Genomic DNA, 20,018 nt, shown 5'->3' with positions numbered 1-20,018 from the left:
AGACGCACCATAAGCATGCGGAGGACAGTGTCTTATAATCCTCTGTACTCTTGCCCTCAACCCAAACACAGTGGCCAGCATGGTGCTGAGCACAGAACACGTGTTGAATAAACACATAAAAATGCTGACCTCTCATCAAGCTGGGCCCTGGGCCAAACTGGGAATAGGAGACTTTGGTTTTCAAACCAGGCCCTCTGCACCCCCAGCCTGACAGCAGAGTCACCCCTCCCACAACAGCGCAGTTTAACTTTCTCATTTTTGAACTGGGACTTCCTCACACAGGTTTCGATGGTCTTGTTTGTGTTTATTTTTCTGGCTGAGAGGAGAAGCACTTCCTTTCTTCAACTTAATAGCTATCTTCCAACTACTGCCTCTCTCTCTCTCTGCTGTTAGAGGGACACCACTGACTTCTTGTTTTAAATTTAATTGCTACTTTCAGCCAGCGATGCAGCCCCCATCCCAGCATCGTCTGGGCTCCTGGGTCAGCTCCACCAAGTCCTGCTGGGCTCGTCTTCCTCATTCCGGACTTCACCCTTGTCTTGCTAAACTACATGTCATTTCTTCAGAATGGGTGCATGGGAAATAAAATTTCTGAGTTCTTCCATGCCTCAAAATTACTTTATTTTGCCTGCATGCTTGGTTGATCATTTGGCTGCATACAGAATTCAGTAATTATCTCAATTTTCTGCCAGGGTCAGTTTTCCTGTTTGTTTTTCTTGGTCTTTCTCATTCCTGCTGCTGGTTTTCTTCAGAGAGCTGATGATCTCTGGTTGACCACTCGTATTTGAGAATGAGGCACAGAAGGACCAACTGATGGAACTCCAGATGCGAGGGTGGCAGTCTTCCATTCGGGACTGGCGGGAGGGAAGCTGGGCTCTGCCCCCAGTCCCAGAGGGTGGATGCTATGCTAGAATACTAGGGTCCCTCCCCTGCTTCAGCTGTCCCTGAACAGCTTATCACACAACTTCGGAAAAGAGCCTGAAGATAACTTCCTAACAGCCCGTCAAGCTCCCAGTGCCAGGCTGGGCATGGTCAGCAATGGTAACTCATTATTTTCAGCCAACTCCTCCCTCCCACTCCATTCCCAAGTACTAGACTTCCTCAAGCATCTTGCTTTCTTTCTGGTTGTGACTCTCCATCTGTTCCAGTTTTGGCCTCTGTTTCTTCAGTGAAACTTCCATCCACTTCTGCCCTCTTGTCAAAGGGTGGCCTCTGCTTCTCTTCACCACCATGGTTTGTGCTAAGCTGCCTTAACCACTGGATTAGTGGAGTACTGGGATGGAGGAGGGGTGAACATGTGGCTCAGTCTGCTGGCTTAATCCAGAAGTTGCTATGGGAGGTTAATCAGATAAAAGGGATACAGGAAATGACTTCAGAGTTTTAAGCACTGCTGTGGATAAAGTTTCAGCACTGTTGAAAGGCCCATGCATGCATAAACACCCGGTACAGATTCCTGCATGCTTGTTACCCCTTTTTACACAGGGGGACTCTGAGGCCAGAACCTCTTATAATTCTCCTAGATTCTAGCAGTAATTCCATTTGCCTAATAGACCACAAAATAAGAGGCCAATAAATTCTGGGCAATGAAAATGGTCCATTGAAATAAGCTCCAGATTCCAGAATCGCTGAAGTCCTAAGAGCAGGGGACCCACCCACTCTTTTTTTGTGATTGCAAAATGCAATCAGAGGCTGTCTGTCCTTTAAGCCAGCCCCTTGGAGAACACAGACAATCAGACACAATCCCTCCACTGAATAAGCTTATAGGCCCTGAAGGTGTTTTGTTTTGGTGTTCATCAAGCCAGGGATATGTACACAAGTTAGGGTCCCAAGGAAATGTGACTGTAATCGGAGTACATTGGCTGCAAGTGTACGTTAGCTGATGAGGCCTTAAAGAAAAGCCAAGCATATCTGGTCCCAGGTCCATGCAGACATGTCCATCCATTTGACTCACCCACTGCCGGTCAGCAGCTTTGAGGCAAGTTGCACATTAGAGGCGTATTAACTTGATTTCCTTGCTTCTGGAGGCCAACAGTAGGAATCATTAATGATGGGACTCCTGATTTATAGGGACTTGCTGAAAAATAGACAATGTTTGTGTTTCTTCCCCCAACTCACTCCCACTTTTATGAGCGCTGTTAAGTTTCATTTCAGCATGTTAAGTAATTTGTGACTCACTGAAATGAAACTTAACTCAGTCCTCATAAAACAGAGTAAAATGGTATTTTTGTGTTTCATGTTATGGTTTGAATCAGCCTGCTATTTGGAGCTTAGTGGAATCTTCTCAAAATGCCATTTTGGAGCCTCTCGTCCCTGCCATTCCCCACCAACTAGTCACCATGTTTCTCAGAATTTCCCAGAACTCCTTCTGCTACCCCAAAATAGCAAAATTTATAGCTAAAGGGAACAGTGGGAAAAGCTAGCAAGTAAACCATGGCAACATTTCTGGAAGTGCTGTCTTACATAAAATGTGGATGATTTCTACCTTTTATCCACTATGATAATGGATAGATAACGACATTGATGAATAGGTACAGACCCTCTGCTCACAAAACCCCTGAGATATCTTTTTATTACTATTACTCTTCTTCTCTTTAACCAATATTCCTTGCCTTACTCATTCACAAGGACCACAGAAATCCAGAACTTTCCACTTTGGCAATCACTGTAACTAGGCATAAATACTGTATTTGTACTTAATTTCTTAGTCTTCTTTAAATATGCTCAATGTTATTATAAAACTTCATTAACTCTGACTTTACTAATTTGGATTTTTGTGAGAATTGAGTTAACCTTGGGCTAAAGTTAACCTTCATAGATTCTCTCTGAAGAATGAGCACCCTTAGAAAAATTACGGATGGAATTTTTAACTTCCTTCAGAAAGCAAGTTGTTTCTCTCATGAGGTGCTTGCTGGCAGGTGTGCTGCCATATCCCAGGACAGTGGTCCTTTTGCTAGGACTGGTGGGCGGCCTGGAGGCTGTGGGTCACTGGGATGCTTCCAGGTACAGGAGATGGTACTTCCAAGAACTGGCAGGCAGCGGTCTCCCCATTGTCAGGGTGAGGCTCTAAGGAGCATGAGCCCCACCTGCTGTACAGCACTGTGAAAGGGGCCACCGTCTGCACCGCCGTGCTCTAGAGCCCCCTGCCTTGAGGGGTCGTGTTTGGTTAGCACTAAGTCTCAGCACAGGATGAGTAAATGCAATGATGAAGATGGTGGTAGAGGCATTTGAGATGGACTAGGGGGTGGAATGGGATGGGGGTGGGAATGGGAAGGCGAGTGTACACATATCATTCGTGTCACACCCAAGTGCAGGGCAGGCTCTGGTTTGATGGTGCCCTGATGACTGCACACTTAAGGCTATTGAAATATCTTGAGTGGCATCTCAAAAACCCTGCTGTACTCACTAAAGGACTGAGAGTTTCACTGTCATGGTATGGGGGAGATTCCCTAATTGAAAAGGCTGCAGTTAGAACCAAAGTCACGGAAGGGGCACACTGGCACTGATTGCTTAGAGCTGAAATCATGTCTGGCCACTTAACATGGACCGCACTGGCCAGAAAATTTCAGGATTCTTAGAAATGTTTCCACATTGATAAGAACACTGCAGAAGATGCTGGTGAGAGGCTGGAGGTGGCTCAGCTGGTGCTGCTCTAAAGAATACAAGTGCTTTTAACTTGGGAAATGTTTGCTAAAGGAACATACGTCATTGGGCTGCACCACGGCCCATGCAAGTGTATAATTTAGGACAGAAACAGATCTTGCACTTGGCTTGCTAGCAGGTTTACCAAAGAACCAGAACCATCAGCCATTTTTCTTTCAATGATAATGGTAAGATCATTGTTCACATCTCCGCCAGAGGCGCTGCCCATTCTTTGCTACAATGCAGCAGCCCTGAGGGCCTGTTGCCCCTCCTTCCCTGGGAGGATGCCTGGCCAAGACTCTGGTGCACCAAGTGTCTATCACCCCTACATATTCGTATTTGATAACAAAGCCAGGCAGTGCCAAAGGAGTCTGGATACTGTCAAGTTTTTCCCTGAAAAATCCTAGTCTTAGACTAGTTTGGACTTTGCAGGGAAAAAAATCCACTAGGGTTGAAATGGTCGGACACCCTCCCTCCCTCCTTTCTCTTTTTGTCTTCTTAAATGACATCTTTCATCATGCTAATGAATCACAGACATCCAACATCAGGATGGGTTTGGGGATTATATTCCAATGGGTGGAGCAGTCCCCAAAAGCCAAGCACAGTCACATCCCCAGGTACCACCTGTGAAGGCATCTGCTCAGTTTTACTATATCTTTTATAGCTAAACAAGCACAGCTTGTCCAAAAACATATGTTCGTATACATCTTCCAGTCCCACCTAGTAGTCTATCTGCTCTTCCCTTTGTCATGATGTCTAAAGTTACTCCAAATTTTTTGAGATGACCCATGTTGCCACTACTCTTTCAGCACCTCAACTCTTGGTTGGCCTGCACTTGGGCCTCATTCTCAGTCACTGCTGAGGGAGGAAGGGGTGCCAGGCTGCAGGTGGCAGCACCACCGATGCAATTCCTCACCCAGGCCCCCGCCACCCTGAGCCCCTCTGGAGGGAGCCTCCCCTCCAAAGCCCTGCCAAGGACACAAGGAAAACACGTCACCTGGCACCTGCCGTGCACACAGAGGTCGGTCTCGTAGGGCCCGCAAGGCGTGCCGTCCAGGACCCTGTCGGCCACCAGCAGCGGGGACTCCTTCCCGAGGGGCGAGCAGTAGAGTTCACACGGCTTATCTAAGGAGGGAAAGGGGTGGACGTTGACGTGGGATGGGGTTTGGGGGCCATGCAGGGTGCAGATGCACATGAGCGACAGGCCAGCCCAAGAGACGAGAAGTCGGCATGGGATCAAGGTCACGGGTACATGGCACATGTTGCACCCAGCCCTTGGAACGCGTGAAACAGAAAATGGAGAAATCAGGTGAATGACACAGAGGCGAAGGCACTGTGGGCTTTTCTGTACCTTGTTCTCTTTATCCTTTGCAAAGACACAGTATTTCTTTTTCCTTAAGGTATTAAAAATACCAGGCAGAACAAACATTTTGTGGTGTGCTAACCTCTAAGCAAGTTGACTATGTATCAAGGGTGAGCCTGGGGTGGGAAAGGGGGAGGAGGCGAACAAGAAGGCCTCCCAGTGAGGGGAGCAGGCCCAGGGGTGTCTCCATGGCAGTGGCTTTTGCTAAAGCTTTAGTGCTCCCCAGCCTCTGGATAAAAGCTGCAGGGCTGTGGTATGTGGTAAGAAGGCCCTGGAAGAAACGGAGCAGGAATAAGGAACAGAAAGGGGACACAGAATCCTCTAGGACAACTTGTAAGAGCCATGTCCCCAGGCAGGATGGAAACCCTGGTTTCTGCTGCTGCTGGAAAGAAGTGAGCTCCCAGAACATGCCAAGATCTCACGCCTTTGCCTAGATTGTTCCCTCTGCCTGGAAATCCCTCCCTGCACTTAGCTTTCTGGAAGATTCCTGGCACCCCAGAAACTTCCACTCCAGAGCTCTCTCTTCTCATGCCACCTCTGACTTGGACTCTCTATCTGCACTTTGCACACTCCTCCATTAAAGCCCTCAAATCCTACCGTCCTATAATCGTTTGAGCAACTCCCATATACAAGGGGATTTCTTATAAGGCGGATCCTGTTGCTACAGGAGTTTGAAGAGGATGGATTGTAATTACCTTTAGATTGAAGAACTGATGGAAATGGGAGCCCTTGGAGGACAAGGAACTGAACTTTCATCTTTTGTCCTCAGGTCAGTCCCAGGACCTGGCTCACAGAAGGTCTTGGTAAATATTTTCATCTTTCTATATAAACTTTAGAGTCAGTTTGTTGATATACCCAAAATAACTTGCTGGAATTTTCATCAGGATTGCCCTGAATCTCTATATCAAATTGGAAAGAATTGGCATCTTGATATCTTTCCATTGATATGGAATATCTCCCCATTTTTATAATTGTTTTGGTTCATTCATCAGAGTTTTGTAGTTTTCCTCATATAGATCTTATACATATTTTGTTAGACTTATACCTAATTATTTCATTTTGGGGGTGCTAATGTAAATGGCATTGTGCTTTTAAGAATTTCAGCAGTGTTCCTTTTATTTTTTATTTTTATTTTTTGGCTGCACGGCATGGCATGCAGGACCTTAATTCCCCGACCAGGCCTCTGTAGTGGAAGCACAGAGTCTTAACCTCTGGACTGCCAGGGAAGTCCCTGGCATTGTTCTTTTAATTTCAAACTCCACTTGCTCATTGTTGTTATATAGGGAAGCGACTGACTTTCGTACATGTACCTTATATCCTGCAACCTTGCTATAATCCCTTACTAGTTCCAGGAGGTATTTTCTGTTGATTCTTTTGGATTTTCTACATAGATGATTATGTCATCCGCAAATAAAGATAGTTTTCTTTCTTCCCAATCTGTATACAGTAAGTCCCCTACATATGAACCTTTAAGTTGCGAACTTTCAAAGATGCGAATGTATTATAAACTTATTTCAGTACAGTACTAAATAGCCGATTGTGTTAGTTGGGTACCTAGGCTAACTCTGTTGGACTTACAAATTGGACTTATGAACGTGCTCTCAGAACTGAACTTGTTTATACGTAGGAGACTTACTGTACCTCTTATTTCCTTTTCTTGTCTTATTGCATTAACTAGGACTTCCAGTATGATGTTGAAAAAGTAGTGGTGAAAGGGGACTTCCTTGCCTTGTAATTGATCTTTGTAGGAAAGCTTCAGGATTATTTATTTTTTAATAAATGAATGGATTTTGTTCTTTTGTACACAATTGAGAAAGATAAATGCACCTTTTCTCTCTTTCTCTCAGTCACCTAATTCTAATGTGGTTTATACAATTAATTTGCAAAGGAACTTCCAGAGAGAGAAACACCAACATCTTTGTGCTGTCTCTGCAAGGCCCTTTGTCTCCACCATGAAACTTCCCCAGTGGATCCTTCTGGTGGTCTCAGGTGAGCAAGGGCAGGGGTGAAAAAAAAAAAGGCTTCTAGAGCTGACTTGGTCTCAGTAGACCATGGCATCCTAGCTGGAGAGTTCTTGTCAGAGCAGACATGTTGTCTTATCCAGGTTCTGGAGCTTTTGTGATAGGGGGACATTCACTAAACTGCCACTGTGGTCAACAGCTTTCCATAGAGCTCCTCTCCCATGGAGCGCTGCTGATCAACATGATCAACAAAATAAGTCTTGTCTTAGAACACTAGAAAGAAGCTACAGGGGCACAGTGGAGATGTTCAACTTGGCTGTTCCAGTTAGCGGTGGAGGGAAAAATCTGCTGTGAAGGGTAGATTCCCAGGTAAGCAAAGTAACAATGATTTGTTTATTCATTTAACAAACATGGATGGAGCCCCTCTCTCACACAAGGCACTCTTTTGGCACTGCTTGGGAAAGAAAGATGAGTCATGCATGCCTTTCAAGGCCCTGGTGGTCTTATAGACAAGTACACAGCAAATCCCCAATGAGGCAGACTGTGAAAAGCCTCATGGGTCTGATCTGAGCTGTCAGAGGACAAGAAGGAATGACAAAACATTGACAAAAACAAGAAGGACAAGAGGACAATACTAGAAGGAATGATCCATTTCTCCAGCTGGCAAGCTGGGGGCAGTTGTCCCTCCACTTAGATGGAATAACCCAAGATGGTAGCCAGTGAAAGGAGAACTGTGGGAGACTGAAATGTAAACTGAGATCAGGTTCTGGGAGGCTAACTTGACAAGATTTTGGAGGTGCTCTTTAGGACCCTGAGGTTTCCTTTGAGCATCTCAGAGAGCCACTGAGACAGAGGCAGCACACAGCCCCCATCTTGACTGGATATACCTTCTCCACATACTGGGCTTCCTCTAGTGTTTCACTGTAAGGATGGATCCCTTGGAAAAAGCAGTTCCACAACTATGGACTACATTTAAACTGAAGTGCTGCCTCAATATCTGGAGTCACTGAGCTTTGAGGAGATTCATTCAGTAGCAGTAGTAATGATGATGGTGCCATGCAGCATGCTAAGTAGTGTCTACGCATTTCAGGTGGGTGCTGTCATCATTCTATCTTACAGACGAGCACACAGGCTCAGAGAACGTGCATGGCTGCCCAGAGTCCCTCAGTTGGCAGAGCCAGACCCTGGCCTCTTCGTCCCATCCTGGTTTCTTTCCACCATCACTGTTTTCTTTCTGAATGGAGAACTCTGGGGGTCAAAGATACCAAGGGGGCAAAATGGTGCTGCTGAAAACAAACCGCCAGTTTTATGAATGTTTATGAGTGTATACTCTGATTTAGGCAGAGATGAAAATGGGATTTGGGTAGAAAAGTAGAGGCTCTTTTGAGGTAAGTTAGAAAGACCAGACTTGAAAAGGATGAAGATCCCTTTCTGGGCTCTTTGGTGTGAACATCAGGAAAGTAGAGACTCTGCAAAGCAGGTGGTCCCAACCTCAGATGGAGGGGATTCTGACCATGACCCCAGGCAACAAGGTACACTCAACTCCACCTGTATTCCACTTTCCCACCTGCAGATACCATCCCCTGTGGCTACAGTAGTCTGGGAGCCCCAGGCCCCACAACAGAGTCCAGAGGTAATACTTCCTTCCTCTGCTCAGCTGGAACTCCCTCCATTTGTCCATCTCCTTTTCTGAGGATTCTGCTCAGAATTCAGGGCACCTCACACCTCTAGGAACGTGTAGCACTATGTCCCAAAGCAACTCAGGATAAACTTTATAAAACTCGAGGCAGCTCAGAACCTCTCGAAATTCTCTGAATATTCTCCTCCAAGCTGCCCTGGGTGGGCAATTAATCTCCTGATAAATGACATGAGGTGCTGGATTTCAGCTTTGGGCAGTGTCAACACTCCTACATCCACAGTTGTACAGAAGGAGGTCAAATCTTCTTAAAAGTTATACAACCATACACTCTAAGGAAAGAAGCTTGGAACATCCCTCTTGCCTGGCTGATATGTGCTGAGATTAACTTCGGATTGAGGCTGACTGCTTGGGGTGGGTCCCAGCTTCTCACTGGTTCACTTGTCGTCAGGACTTACACTTGGATGGGGAAGCCACAGACAGGGCATGTGAGATGGACTTGGGGTCTTAAGAGCCACACCACCACATCTGCTTGGTGGGGGCTTGGAGGGCTCCCCCACTGTGCTCCAGGATGAGGATGGTGCAGACAATACTTGTGGCTCTTAGTGCTCTTGTTCTTTCTCTGCCAGTGGTTACAAACTCTTACTAAGGTGGAGACACTAAGGTTGAGGTCATCACAGGTGCTCACCCCAGCCCTTCCTGGCCCTCTGTGGGGTATACACGCTGAGGAGGCTGCTCAGCTCCCTACCCACAAAGCTGCTTACCATGACCCCATAGCCAGGCCTCAGCTGATTGGACCAGCAGTGGCCACATGACTGTGGCTGGTCCAATCAGAGTCTTTCTCCCCACCACAACCTCATAGGCAGGCCTCATGGGGCCTCAGTTGATTGGACCAAGAATGGCCACCTGACCACAGCTGGACCAATCAGTCTCTCTCTTCTGGGAAATCAGCACTGAAATTAGATAGAGAGGTTCTGTCTGCTCATGGTTGATGAGGGATCTCTAAGAAGTCTACACTCCCTCATCCACAATTCAGAAATTCAAAAGCTCTGAAAACTGCAAGCATTTTTTTTTAAACATATTTGGCAGACACATTAGGCAGCAAAATTAGCCTTGACTGACATGAGACTGTTGGTAGTACTCAGTATCCCACTTAGAGACTGTTCATGGGTTGCCTGGTAGAGATGTCTGTGTGTCTGACTGTGGGGTGCTTCCCAGGACCCCACTGGGATATTAAATAATATATATTTGATGCATGTTGTTATTTTTCTAACACCTAAAATGCTCTGGACTCCCAACCACATCTGGCCCCAAAGGATTTGAATACAGGATGAAGACTTCATAAAAGGTGCAGTGGGCTGCCCATCAGCCTGTATGCGGACAAGTTGTGAGAAAGCCAGTCTGTAGCAGGAGCAGGAAGAAATGGGTCACAAACGCAGGCTGTGGTGAACACGGAGAGAAGGTCCTGACATCTTCAGAGGCCCTGGCCCCAGACTTTCATCCCGGCCCTGGGGACCTGTGAGATACCCTGCATCTTCGCAACCACTCTCTTTTTCATTAAGCAGCTCTAGCCGGAGTGGTCAAGCTGGAGTCAGAGAGCCCTGACCATCAGACCTTCCATCCCTTGGGAGGCTCAGACCCAGAGGGGGTTCCACCACGTCGGGGAGAGGCAGCTGGGAGAGGGAGCTGGGAAAGCACCTCCACGTCCAGACACAGCCTTTGCCAAGGCCTCTGACATTTCAATGGGCACGTGGCCTGCTGGCCTGGGCGGGGAGGACTAAACTCTTGAAGGCTTCCACTTAAATGAGATTCCACAGGGAAAGCAGAAAGGGGGTGGGTTTGGCAACAGGTCATCTCAATGGGTTTCTGTCTAAAGGCTTTTCCACTTAGAAATATTTTCTAAGGAAAGTCTTTGTCTTCTTTTGGAGGTGGTATGAATTTGTGGTCCTGAGCCCTCCCTTGGAAAATCTACCTCTGCAAGAATTCCCTTTTTTTTTTTTTTCAATAAGAGGAAAAAGAAAAAAATATAGCTTCCCCTTTCTTGAACTGTGCGTCACTCGCCAAAGAATTCCACAGCGATAGCAACGCTATGAATAGGGCAGTCATAATGGGCTTCAGAAGAGCCCAGAGCCCAACCACAGGAATTGTTCCTCTCATGGCTGAGCTAGAATTGTGCCTTTTACAAACCGAGTTGTGAGAGGAACACTTATAATCTCTATTCTCCCCCTACCTTCTGAATTGGGCATTTATTATTTTGTTTTTATCCTCATGAAACGCTCCTTAAAACAAAACAAAATAAAACAAAAAAACCACTGGCTTCTGTTTATATTTGAGAAGGAAATGAAACCAAATATGCAAGAAGTCATGACAATTCCACCCCAGAGGGGGATGTATCAAGCTACCCTTGCAAAGCCCTGTACTTGGGGTCTCTCCTTCAAAGGCAGAGTGCTTACTGTCCTTATCAAGTAGGGTTCCACTTTTCAGATCAAAGGTGGTGGCACTCTGGCTGTAATTATTTATTGCTTTGGCAGAAACAAAAAGTTAGTGGGTAAAAACACATTCTGAACACAATGAGCTTCCCCAAATAGCTGTACTTGGAGGCTTCCTGTAAGGGGGATCTGGGCAGACATCAGCCTCAGCCTCTGTAATGATAAGGAACCAAGGAGCTCAGTGATCCAAAAGTGGTTAGAAGTAAAATAGAAGTTTAATCTGGACTTGGAGAAATCTGTGGAAAAACAGACATTTCAGTGGGATTTCTGCATTGAATAAATGAGGCAGGAAAACTGAAAACTGGAGCAAGAGACCAAGGAAAGAATAACAAGGCCTTGCACATGGCAGAGAGGAAATGAGAGTGGGTGAGTCCGTCTTAGACCTGATCTCTTCTTGCTCCCAAGACATGGGAGAGGACAGACAGGGGACCTAAACCATCCTTATCTGGTAGTCTGGGGATGGTTGAAGGTTTGGAAATGAAGCTGCTTCTCATGAAAACCTGCCACTGCGCTGCAAACACGGCAGCCCCTGCCAGCACTATCTTCCTTCCGATTAGGGGTCTGAGTGCGCCTGGGACGTCTAGAAGCCTCAAATGTCTGCCTGCATCAGATGAATACCCAGGCAGAGCCACAAGGCTCTTTTGTGAGCCCCAGCCTCCAGCTGCCTGTCCCCTGTTTGGGAGCACGGGTCTCCCTCTCCCTAGTCTGCAGGGAAAGCCGAGGGTGTGAAGGCTCCATCTCCCTGGAAATCTGCTGGTTAGGCAACAGGGTGGCTATAATCACACAGCTCCCAGAGGTAGTGGTCTTTGTGAAAAAGGAAAACGTCTGGGGGAGCTCCGCGATGCTTTAAAATGAGCCCGCGGCTGGGTGGGCTGGTATTCTCTGCTCTGGTTTAGAACATCCCACGTCAGTTTGAAGGTGATGGGTCAGGTTGTTGGGTTAAAAGCTGCGGATCTGAGGCCATTATTCCCTGTGCTGCCTGGGTCTACCCCCCTCATAGTTATGCACGCTTGAGCTTGTAACAGAGTGTATATTTCAGAGGTTCTTCAGATCACAGGGAAGAAACCTAAGTCCTGGCACAGGAACCTCATTCTCCTGCAAAGTATTCTGCCTCCTGCAAAATACTTCAGAGGCTGTGTAAAAATCAGGCCCAGTTGCTTGAGTTCTTATTGAAGCATCCTCACTCAGCACTCGTGAAATCTTTCTGTCTTACTGGAAGCCAGCTGGTTATCTTCTGAGTCAGCTCCTCCGGAACTGAGCTCAGTTCCTTCCCTGCTCCTCATGCAGCAGCTTAGACGTGTCACGTAACCTGTAACCTCTCACCTTCTGCATGGGTGGTTTTGCATATTTAATGAGATGATATAAGTAGAGCTAACTTGAGCCTGGCACATGATATGCTCTATAAATGGGACCATGTTGTCATCATTATAACACACTCTTGTTTCCTGAAGATGAACAGAATTTTAAGCATAAAAAACCCTGAACTAGGCCCTGGGAGATCCTTATGGACAATAAACAAACATCACATATCCTATAGACCTGATACCCCACCTCGAATTTTATCTGCCACTGGAAATGCTTGTAATGTCCAGTGGGCAGAGTCTCTTGATTTGGGAGAAAACTCTGGGAAAGAAAATGTGACCTGTGCTTATTATCATCTTCCCCAAATTGTAAACTGTCCTGGAACAAAACAAATACAAACACATAGATACAATAAACAGAGTAGTGGTTACCAGAGGGGAAGGGGGGTAGGGGGAGGGTAAAGAGAGTCAACTGTATGGTGATGGATGGAAACTTAACTGCTGGTGGGGAGCACACTGTAGTGTATACACAAGTGAAAAATATAGTGTTGTACACATGAAATTTACATAATGTTATAAACCAATGTTACCTAAGTTAAAAAAAAAAAACAACTTTACCCAAACACTCCAGTCAAGGAGTAAGAGCCAACCCAAGATGAACCAAGAAAAGAAATGCAAGAAAGCGTCACCACTGGAAAGAGAAACAGCAGACACACAAACCCGCTGTCCTGCTCCTGCAGAGCCTCGCTCTCCTCAACGCTGGCCTGGGCCCGGCACCACAGGGTATTAGATGGCAGGCTGCCAGCGCACCCACCTTGCTATGAACAGAACGGGGGTAGGGGGTGGGCAGGAGGTATCTGGTCCACTGCCTGCCTCACAGCTGCTTTTGGGAAATCTCACTGAGCTGGGTCATCCAAGTTCAACTCCCTGTGGGTCCACGGCTGAGCTGGGCAGGACTGGAGTGTCCTCTTGGGTGGATTGTGGGGGTGGGGATGCCCTGTGGGTTTTCCTAGGAGGTGTTTATGGTCTTGGGGAGTGGGGGAGGGAGGCCGCTCTGAAAGGATGCGCCATATGCCTTTACCGTCAACCACCACTGCTGTCAGCAGGCCCTTCTTCTTGCTGCTCAGCCGGTCATGCATCTGGCACTGCTGGTCACGGAAGCTGGGCAGGCCCTTGGGGCAGGGCAAGTTCTCACAGACCGCGTGCTCCACGCTGGCGCCCAGGCAGTGCGTGCCTCCAGGCCCCGGGCTAGAAGGAAGATAGTGGTCTGCGTTAACCAGACAGGCTGCGGAAATAGCAGGGGTGCTTGGGGTTCGGCCTCTCTTTCCGGAGGGGGAAGGGGCAGGCGAAGTTTCCAAAGCAATCCCCCTCTCCTCTTACACACCATCTCTCAGAAATCCCAGGCCCACGATGATGACATGTTAAGTGAGCCATCAGAAAAATGCATCCAAGAACTGTAAATCAGGGTCATCTGGAATTAGAATACAGTGAGGATCAATCAGTTCACCAAGATGCACAAATTGTGTCTTTCATCTGAACTTAAAACTTGACCATCTGTAACACTGAAAACCCCAAGGGGAATTTTTGGTGTGTGTGGGTTTTTTGATTTTTTGTCTCCTACAAAATGAAGACCTTTAAATGGCTCCTAGCTATACTCCAGAGGTCACTAAGTTTCAGGATGGGTAAATAAATAGCTCTCATTTACTCTGTAATGAAAAGAATAAGAATGACTAATTCACTTGTTCATGGGCTTTGGGTAGAGACCAGCCGGATCCCAGTTTTGCACCCTTTACCTGGCAAGCATGAGACCACACGTGCTCCATGCTGTGGTCTTGGGTCCTAGATGCTCTGTGCTTAGTCTGGGGCTTTAACCAGTGCTGGAGACCCAGTTGTGTTCTCTGGCCATGTCTGCACATGGGAGGGGCACTAAGGAGGAGCAGCAGGACCCTGGCCTAGCTGGCTGACGCTGTCTCTGCCCGGCTCTTCCACGAGGCCCTGGATGTCCTCTTAGGACTCTGACCTGGGCAACCTCAATGGTACCCTTCACCTCCACGATGCCAAGAGCATCACGATGGAGTAAGACTGTCCCCACCCCCTCGCACCATTCCCCTGGCACATTTTTATTGAAATTCAGCACAAATCACACCTGCTCCACTCAATGACTTTTCACAAACTGTACACACCTGTTAGCAAGGTGACATTTTTGATACACTAACTATTTCATTTTGAATATTTCCTTTCCTCTCTCTGCCATCTCTTGTGTTCAGACAGTATGACCACCCTATGATGATTGCCTTATGGAAGAGATATGACAGCAGAAGGCGGCAAAAGTCTTTAGGCTTTTGTGTCACAATAATCTACACCAGGAATCCACAAACTTTCTCTGCAAAGGGCCAGACAGTCAATTTTTTTGGCTTTGTGGGCCACGCAGTCTCTGTTGAAACTACTCAATTCTGCCACTGCTGGCCAAAAGCAACAAAAGACAATGTGTAAACAAAAGGGTGTGGCTATGTGCCAATCAAACTTTATTTACAAAACCAGTGGTGGGCCAGATTTGACCCATGGGCCATAGCTTGCCAGCCCCTGGTCTACATAAATGTGTTCAAGGAAACATCTGGAGTAGGAGGAAAGGCACCGCTCATACCTCCATGCCCACCTCAGACACCCCAGACAACAAACACCTCTCCTACCTGGGAGTGGAGGCAGCCTTGAGAGATTACATACACTAGGGGCTCCACAGAGGGTTCTGAGTTTTGATCTCAAAGTTAGGGAACAGCAAAACCTCTCTAAGACATCTGAGAAGAGAGGGATCCTTTGTTCGCTTGCCTGCCCATAGTACCAGGGAGGCAGCTAGAGCTCAGGGAAACTACTGCATGGCATGCTCGGATAGGTGGAGCCTCAGACCACCTCCCCAAGAGCCCCAGGCCCAAGTGCCAAGTGTGGGTAGATGAATGTATTTCTGTGCCACAAACCATGGCGCAGAAGGAACAGAGAGGGGCTGGCCCTGATGAACCATGTGGACCAGCAGGAGGGACATCTTTTCTGCAACAGGCGAGTTGCACATCCCATGGCTGGGACCAGAAAAGAAATGGGTGAGGCAGAGATGCTCTATGGTAAGAAGTTGTGGGTTGAATTATGTCCTTTCTAAAATTCATATGCTGAAGTCCTAACCTCCAGAGCATCAGACTGTGACCTTACTTGGAAATAGGACCACTGCAGATGTAATTAGTTAAGATGAGGCCATACTACAGTAGGGTGAGCTCCTAATTCAGTGTGAATGGTGTTATTATAAAAGGGGGAAATCTGGAGACAGACACCCACAGGGAGAACGCCATGTGAAGATGAAGACAGAGATCAGGGTGATGATTCTACACTCTAAGGAATGCCAAAGATTGCCAGTAAACCACCAGATTCTCCCTTACAGCCCTCAGAAGGAGCCAACCCTTCCAAACCTTGATTTTGGACTTCTAGCCTCCAGAACTGGGAGAATAAATCTGTTGTTTAAGCCACCAGTCAGAGGGTTGTTACAGCAGCCCTAGGAGATGAATAGAACAGACATCACAATAACCAGATGCATCCTCAACCGAACTTAGATGCGGACTCAGGGAAAATGGGGCAAAAACTCCTGAAGTGATCAGGAATCCAACATGGACTAGAATGGAGTGCAAAACTACAAATTAGGTTGTTGCTAAAAACATAAAGGAAGCTACATTTCCTACACACCTTAGGGTATGGACTGAGATTTGCACGTCATGTAATTAACTTCCTGAATTGTCATCAAGCTTTGTTTTAGTTTCCTTTTTAATTTCCTCCATCAATTGAGTTTTCCAGATTTACGTCTGACTGACCCTCATATACCTACTACCTTTATGCCTCACAGCAGGTAGGTGGAGAGTGGATTAGATGTGACATAAGAGAACTCCTGGATCCAGCAGAAAGTGCGCCTGAGAGGGGGCAGCCCATGAGATACCACACGTGCCTCAGGATGCTTCCCTCCTGAACTTATCCTCTTCCTTCTCCATGTCCAATCTTCTCCCACAGGCAAGTCTCCTTTCAGCCCCCATCTGGCTCACTGCCCCATCTTCCCCACTCCCTGATCCCTAACTCTCTGCCCATCCTTAAGGATACCTCCATCCTGTAGCCTATTTTTCTTTCCTACCTGGAACCTCTCCTGACCCCGCTTGGGTCTCTGCTATGCTGCTTATCATCACCTTGTGAAATAGTCAGCTGAGTTCCTGTTTTCTTCTTATTCCTCTGCATCCTCAAGCAGAGAATCCTACACAGGCTGGTCTTTAATAAACAGTAGTTAGACTGAATTGAACTATATTATCAGAATTTATCTTAAAAGGATCAAAAGACAAAGTGATGTCAGGTAAAATGGTGGAGTAGGAAGCACCAAGAATCTCTCCACCTGTACCAAAACTGTATTGGCAAAAACTGCCTGAAGTAACTATTTTGAAACTCTGGAGTCTATCCGAAAGCTTGTAGCCTCCAGGAGAAAGCTTGGCTGGTAAGCTGCGGCTAATTTTGGTCAATTTCAATCTTGAGTGTGGTAGTGGCTATCTGTACACCATGTCCCAGCCCCATGGCAGGTAGCTGTGCCTACATTCCTGGTGTGGCTTGCTGGAGCCAGGGTGGACAATAAGGACCTTGTCCTCCAAATATCAGAGTTCTGTGTTCTGATTGCTCAGTGCTGCTTTTGATTTCTGAGGTATGGGCATAAGGGCTGGCCACCACTGCTGCAATCCCTACCAGCTGCAGCCCCTACCAGGGAATTTCAGTGAGCAATACATTTAAAAAAATTCTTTTTCTCCTTTTAGGAGCCAGATATTTAAGGATTAGGTTATTCAGAAGCAACTGCATATATGGGAAAATTTAGAAAGCCACTAGGTTTTCCCAAGAAGAGATGAAGGCTCAGAAAAGGCCAGAGAAGACCTTACACTTCACAGTTTGATCCCCAACACAGAGAAATTTTTCAGTAGCAAAGAAACGGTAAATCCGGGAAGAAGGAGGAGAAGCTGATTTCCAGAGGTACATTGTAAGATTCAAATGTCCAGTTTTCAACAAAACAATCACAAGGCATATAAAGAAACAGGAAAGTATGGCCCATTCAAAGGAACAAAATACACTGGTAGAAACTGAAGGAAGCCCAGAGGTTGGGCTTACTAGACAAAAACTATAAAACAACAGTCTTTAAGATGCTCAAAGTGCTAAAGGAAGACGTAGACAAAGACAGGAAAATGATACATGAAAAAGTGAGAATATCAATAAAGAGATAGAAATTATAAACAGGAAAAAAACCTCTGAAGTTGAGAAGTACAATAACTGAAGTGAAAAATTTACCAGTTGAGTTCAAAAGCAGATTTGAGAAGGCAGAAACAAAAATCAGGAATATATATTTGTTCTATGAATTTGTCCTATGAATTGAAATATTGAGTCTGGGGAATGAAAAGAAAAAAGAATAAAGAAAAGTAAGCAGAGGGGATCTGTGGGAAACCAGTAAGGGGACTAAGATACACATTATGGGAGTCTCAGAAGGAGAAAAAAGGAGCAGAGAGATTATTTGAAGAAATGATGGCTTAAAACTTCCTGAATTTGAAGAAAGACATGAATCTACAATTCAAATAGGATAAATTCACTGAGATGCACTATAATTAAACTGTCAAAGGACAAAGAGAGAATCTTGAAAGCAGCAAGAGAGAAGCAACACATCACAGACAAGAGATCCTCAGTAAACTACAAGCCTATTTCTAATCAGAAACCCTGGAGGCCAGAAGTCAGTGGGTTGATACATTCAAAGTTCTCAAAGAAAAAAAAAAAATCTATCAACTAGGAGTTCTATACCCAGCCAAAACTGTCATTCAAAAGTGAGGGAGAAAATAAGATATTCCCAGATAAGCAAAAGTTGAGGAAGTTTTTTACCATCAGACCTGCCCTAAAAGAAATGCTTCAAGTTCAAATGAAAGGACACTAGATGGTAACTTGAAGCCATATGAAGAATTAAAGCTCTCCAGTCAAGCAGCATGATGCTAAGCTTTATCAGAACCAGCTATTAGAGAGACCCTAGAGGAGGGACAGGCTTTGTCTCTGGTTCTGATATGTGACTTCTCCCTGTAGGCTCCTGTGGCCTGTGATGCATGCCGCCTCCCTCTAGGCAGCTTCCGAGGGCAGCTTCTGAGCACACCAACACTTTGGGAAAATTCTCAGCCTGGTCTCACATGCAGTTTCTCCTTTGGACGGTTTTCCCTGACACCACTAAGTGTGACTTCCCAAAGATTTCCACCAGTGCAGCACCTCTGCAAATGTCTCCCTCATCCAGTGGGCCCTGGTTGTATCCTCTCCCACAAGTCCAAGGAATTTCAGCCCTGGGTGTGTGTGCGAGGGGGGCACCCTCATCCATATTTGTTCCTTCCTTGGGTGCCCTGCCTCAGACCTGAAGATAGGGGCTGCTTCCTGGATCTGCTCTTCCTGTGTCTCTAGAGTTCTTTACATCTTAGCAGCTAATTCCCCAATACTACAATCACCTGTTATAGCTAATGCTTTTTTACATTAAACTTTCCCTGCTCAAAAAAAAGACAAAAGAGTTGATTTTTCTAGTTTTCCTTTGGGTCACTATTTTGAACAACATGGGAAAAGGGAGAAGCAATCCACAAGCAGCATGATTTTCTACCCAAATCATCCCAGTTTCAATATGTTGATCTGTGGCAGGACCCTGCACTCAGCTCACTCACTCCTTAAGATGGTGTCAATAACATAGGCCATCTGAGTGTTACCGTGACACCAGTGAGGGCCTCCTGGGTATACACTGGTGCTGAGACCACAGAAAGAGGCCCCCTATACATGCCATAAAGAAGACGGAAGAGAATCTTTGCAGGAGGAAGCCATGTCTGACAGGAAGGTCCACAAGTAGCTTATGAACAGAAGTTCTGGGGGAAGACTTGGAGGAGAGGCCAGCTTTACCAAGGAACCCACGCTAGGTGAGTGGACCAAGCTTGAGTTTTATGGACACAGGGCCTTCAGGAGATGCTGTGTTGGGGCTGCAAACACAGGCAGGAGAGATCACCCTCCCAAAGTCTGAGGAGCAGAGGGCTGGGGTTCTCACTTACCCTGAGTCATACAGTGTGGATAAAATACAAAGCACCTAGAAGGCCAAAATAACAGAAACCAAGCTTGACATGGCTAAAATGAAGGATGGTTACCATAATAGGATTGGTGGTAGAATAGAGTCGTCTGTTTCTGAGAGCTAGATGTAGGTCCATGACCGACGCTCAGCCTTTCCCACAATGGCTGGAAGGGCTCCAAGGCTCCATGAGGACCCTTGGAAATGCAAGGGGAGGTGGCAGCATATTGAAATCTCATCCTTGAGGACATAGGTAAGAACAGAGGCACTTTCACATTAACAGTGATCATACACTAATATGCCCAGAGGGCTTACACTCTGCCTGCTCTCCATAACCGTTACCTCATTAAGTCGGCACAAAGAATCAGAAGGGGGATCCTCACTGCATCCTTCAGATGAGGAAACCAAAGCTCCAATATGTTAAATGACGCACAGCGGGGAAGTGAGTGGTGGAGATAAGACAGTGTGACTCACAAGTGCTCCTGGTTGCAGCAGGAGCAGGTTAGGGA

The 20,018-nt window shown here is 46.4% G+C and overlaps 1 protein-coding gene across 1 annotated transcript in view; it reads right to left on the bottom strand.

Moving 5' to 3' along the window:
- The window catches only part of ADAMTS17 (ADAM metallopeptidase with thrombospondin type 1 motif 17), a 355,743-nt gene that overhangs the window by 101,591 nt on the left and 234,134 nt on the right, over positions 1 to 20,018 (bottom strand). The window contains exons 13-14 of the mRNA XM_065871925.1: positions 13,471 to 13,637; positions 4,637 to 4,764 (exon numbers count right to left, since the gene is read on the bottom strand). Of these exons, the coding sequence (XP_065727997.1) occupies positions 4,637 to 4,764; positions 13,471 to 13,637 (295 nt within the window). The remainder of the gene's footprint in view (positions 1 to 4,636; positions 4,765 to 13,470; positions 13,638 to 20,018) is intronic.

The sequence above is a fragment of the Phocoena phocoena genome, chromosome 2, assembly GCF_963924675.1.
Source record: "Phocoena phocoena chromosome 2, mPhoPho1.1, whole genome shotgun sequence".
NCBI classification, from domain to species: Eukaryota; Metazoa; Chordata; class Mammalia; order Artiodactyla; family Phocoenidae; genus Phocoena; species Phocoena phocoena.
The sequence above is the reverse complement of the archived record's forward strand: the minus strand, read 5'-3'. Positions and strand labels throughout refer to the sequence as shown.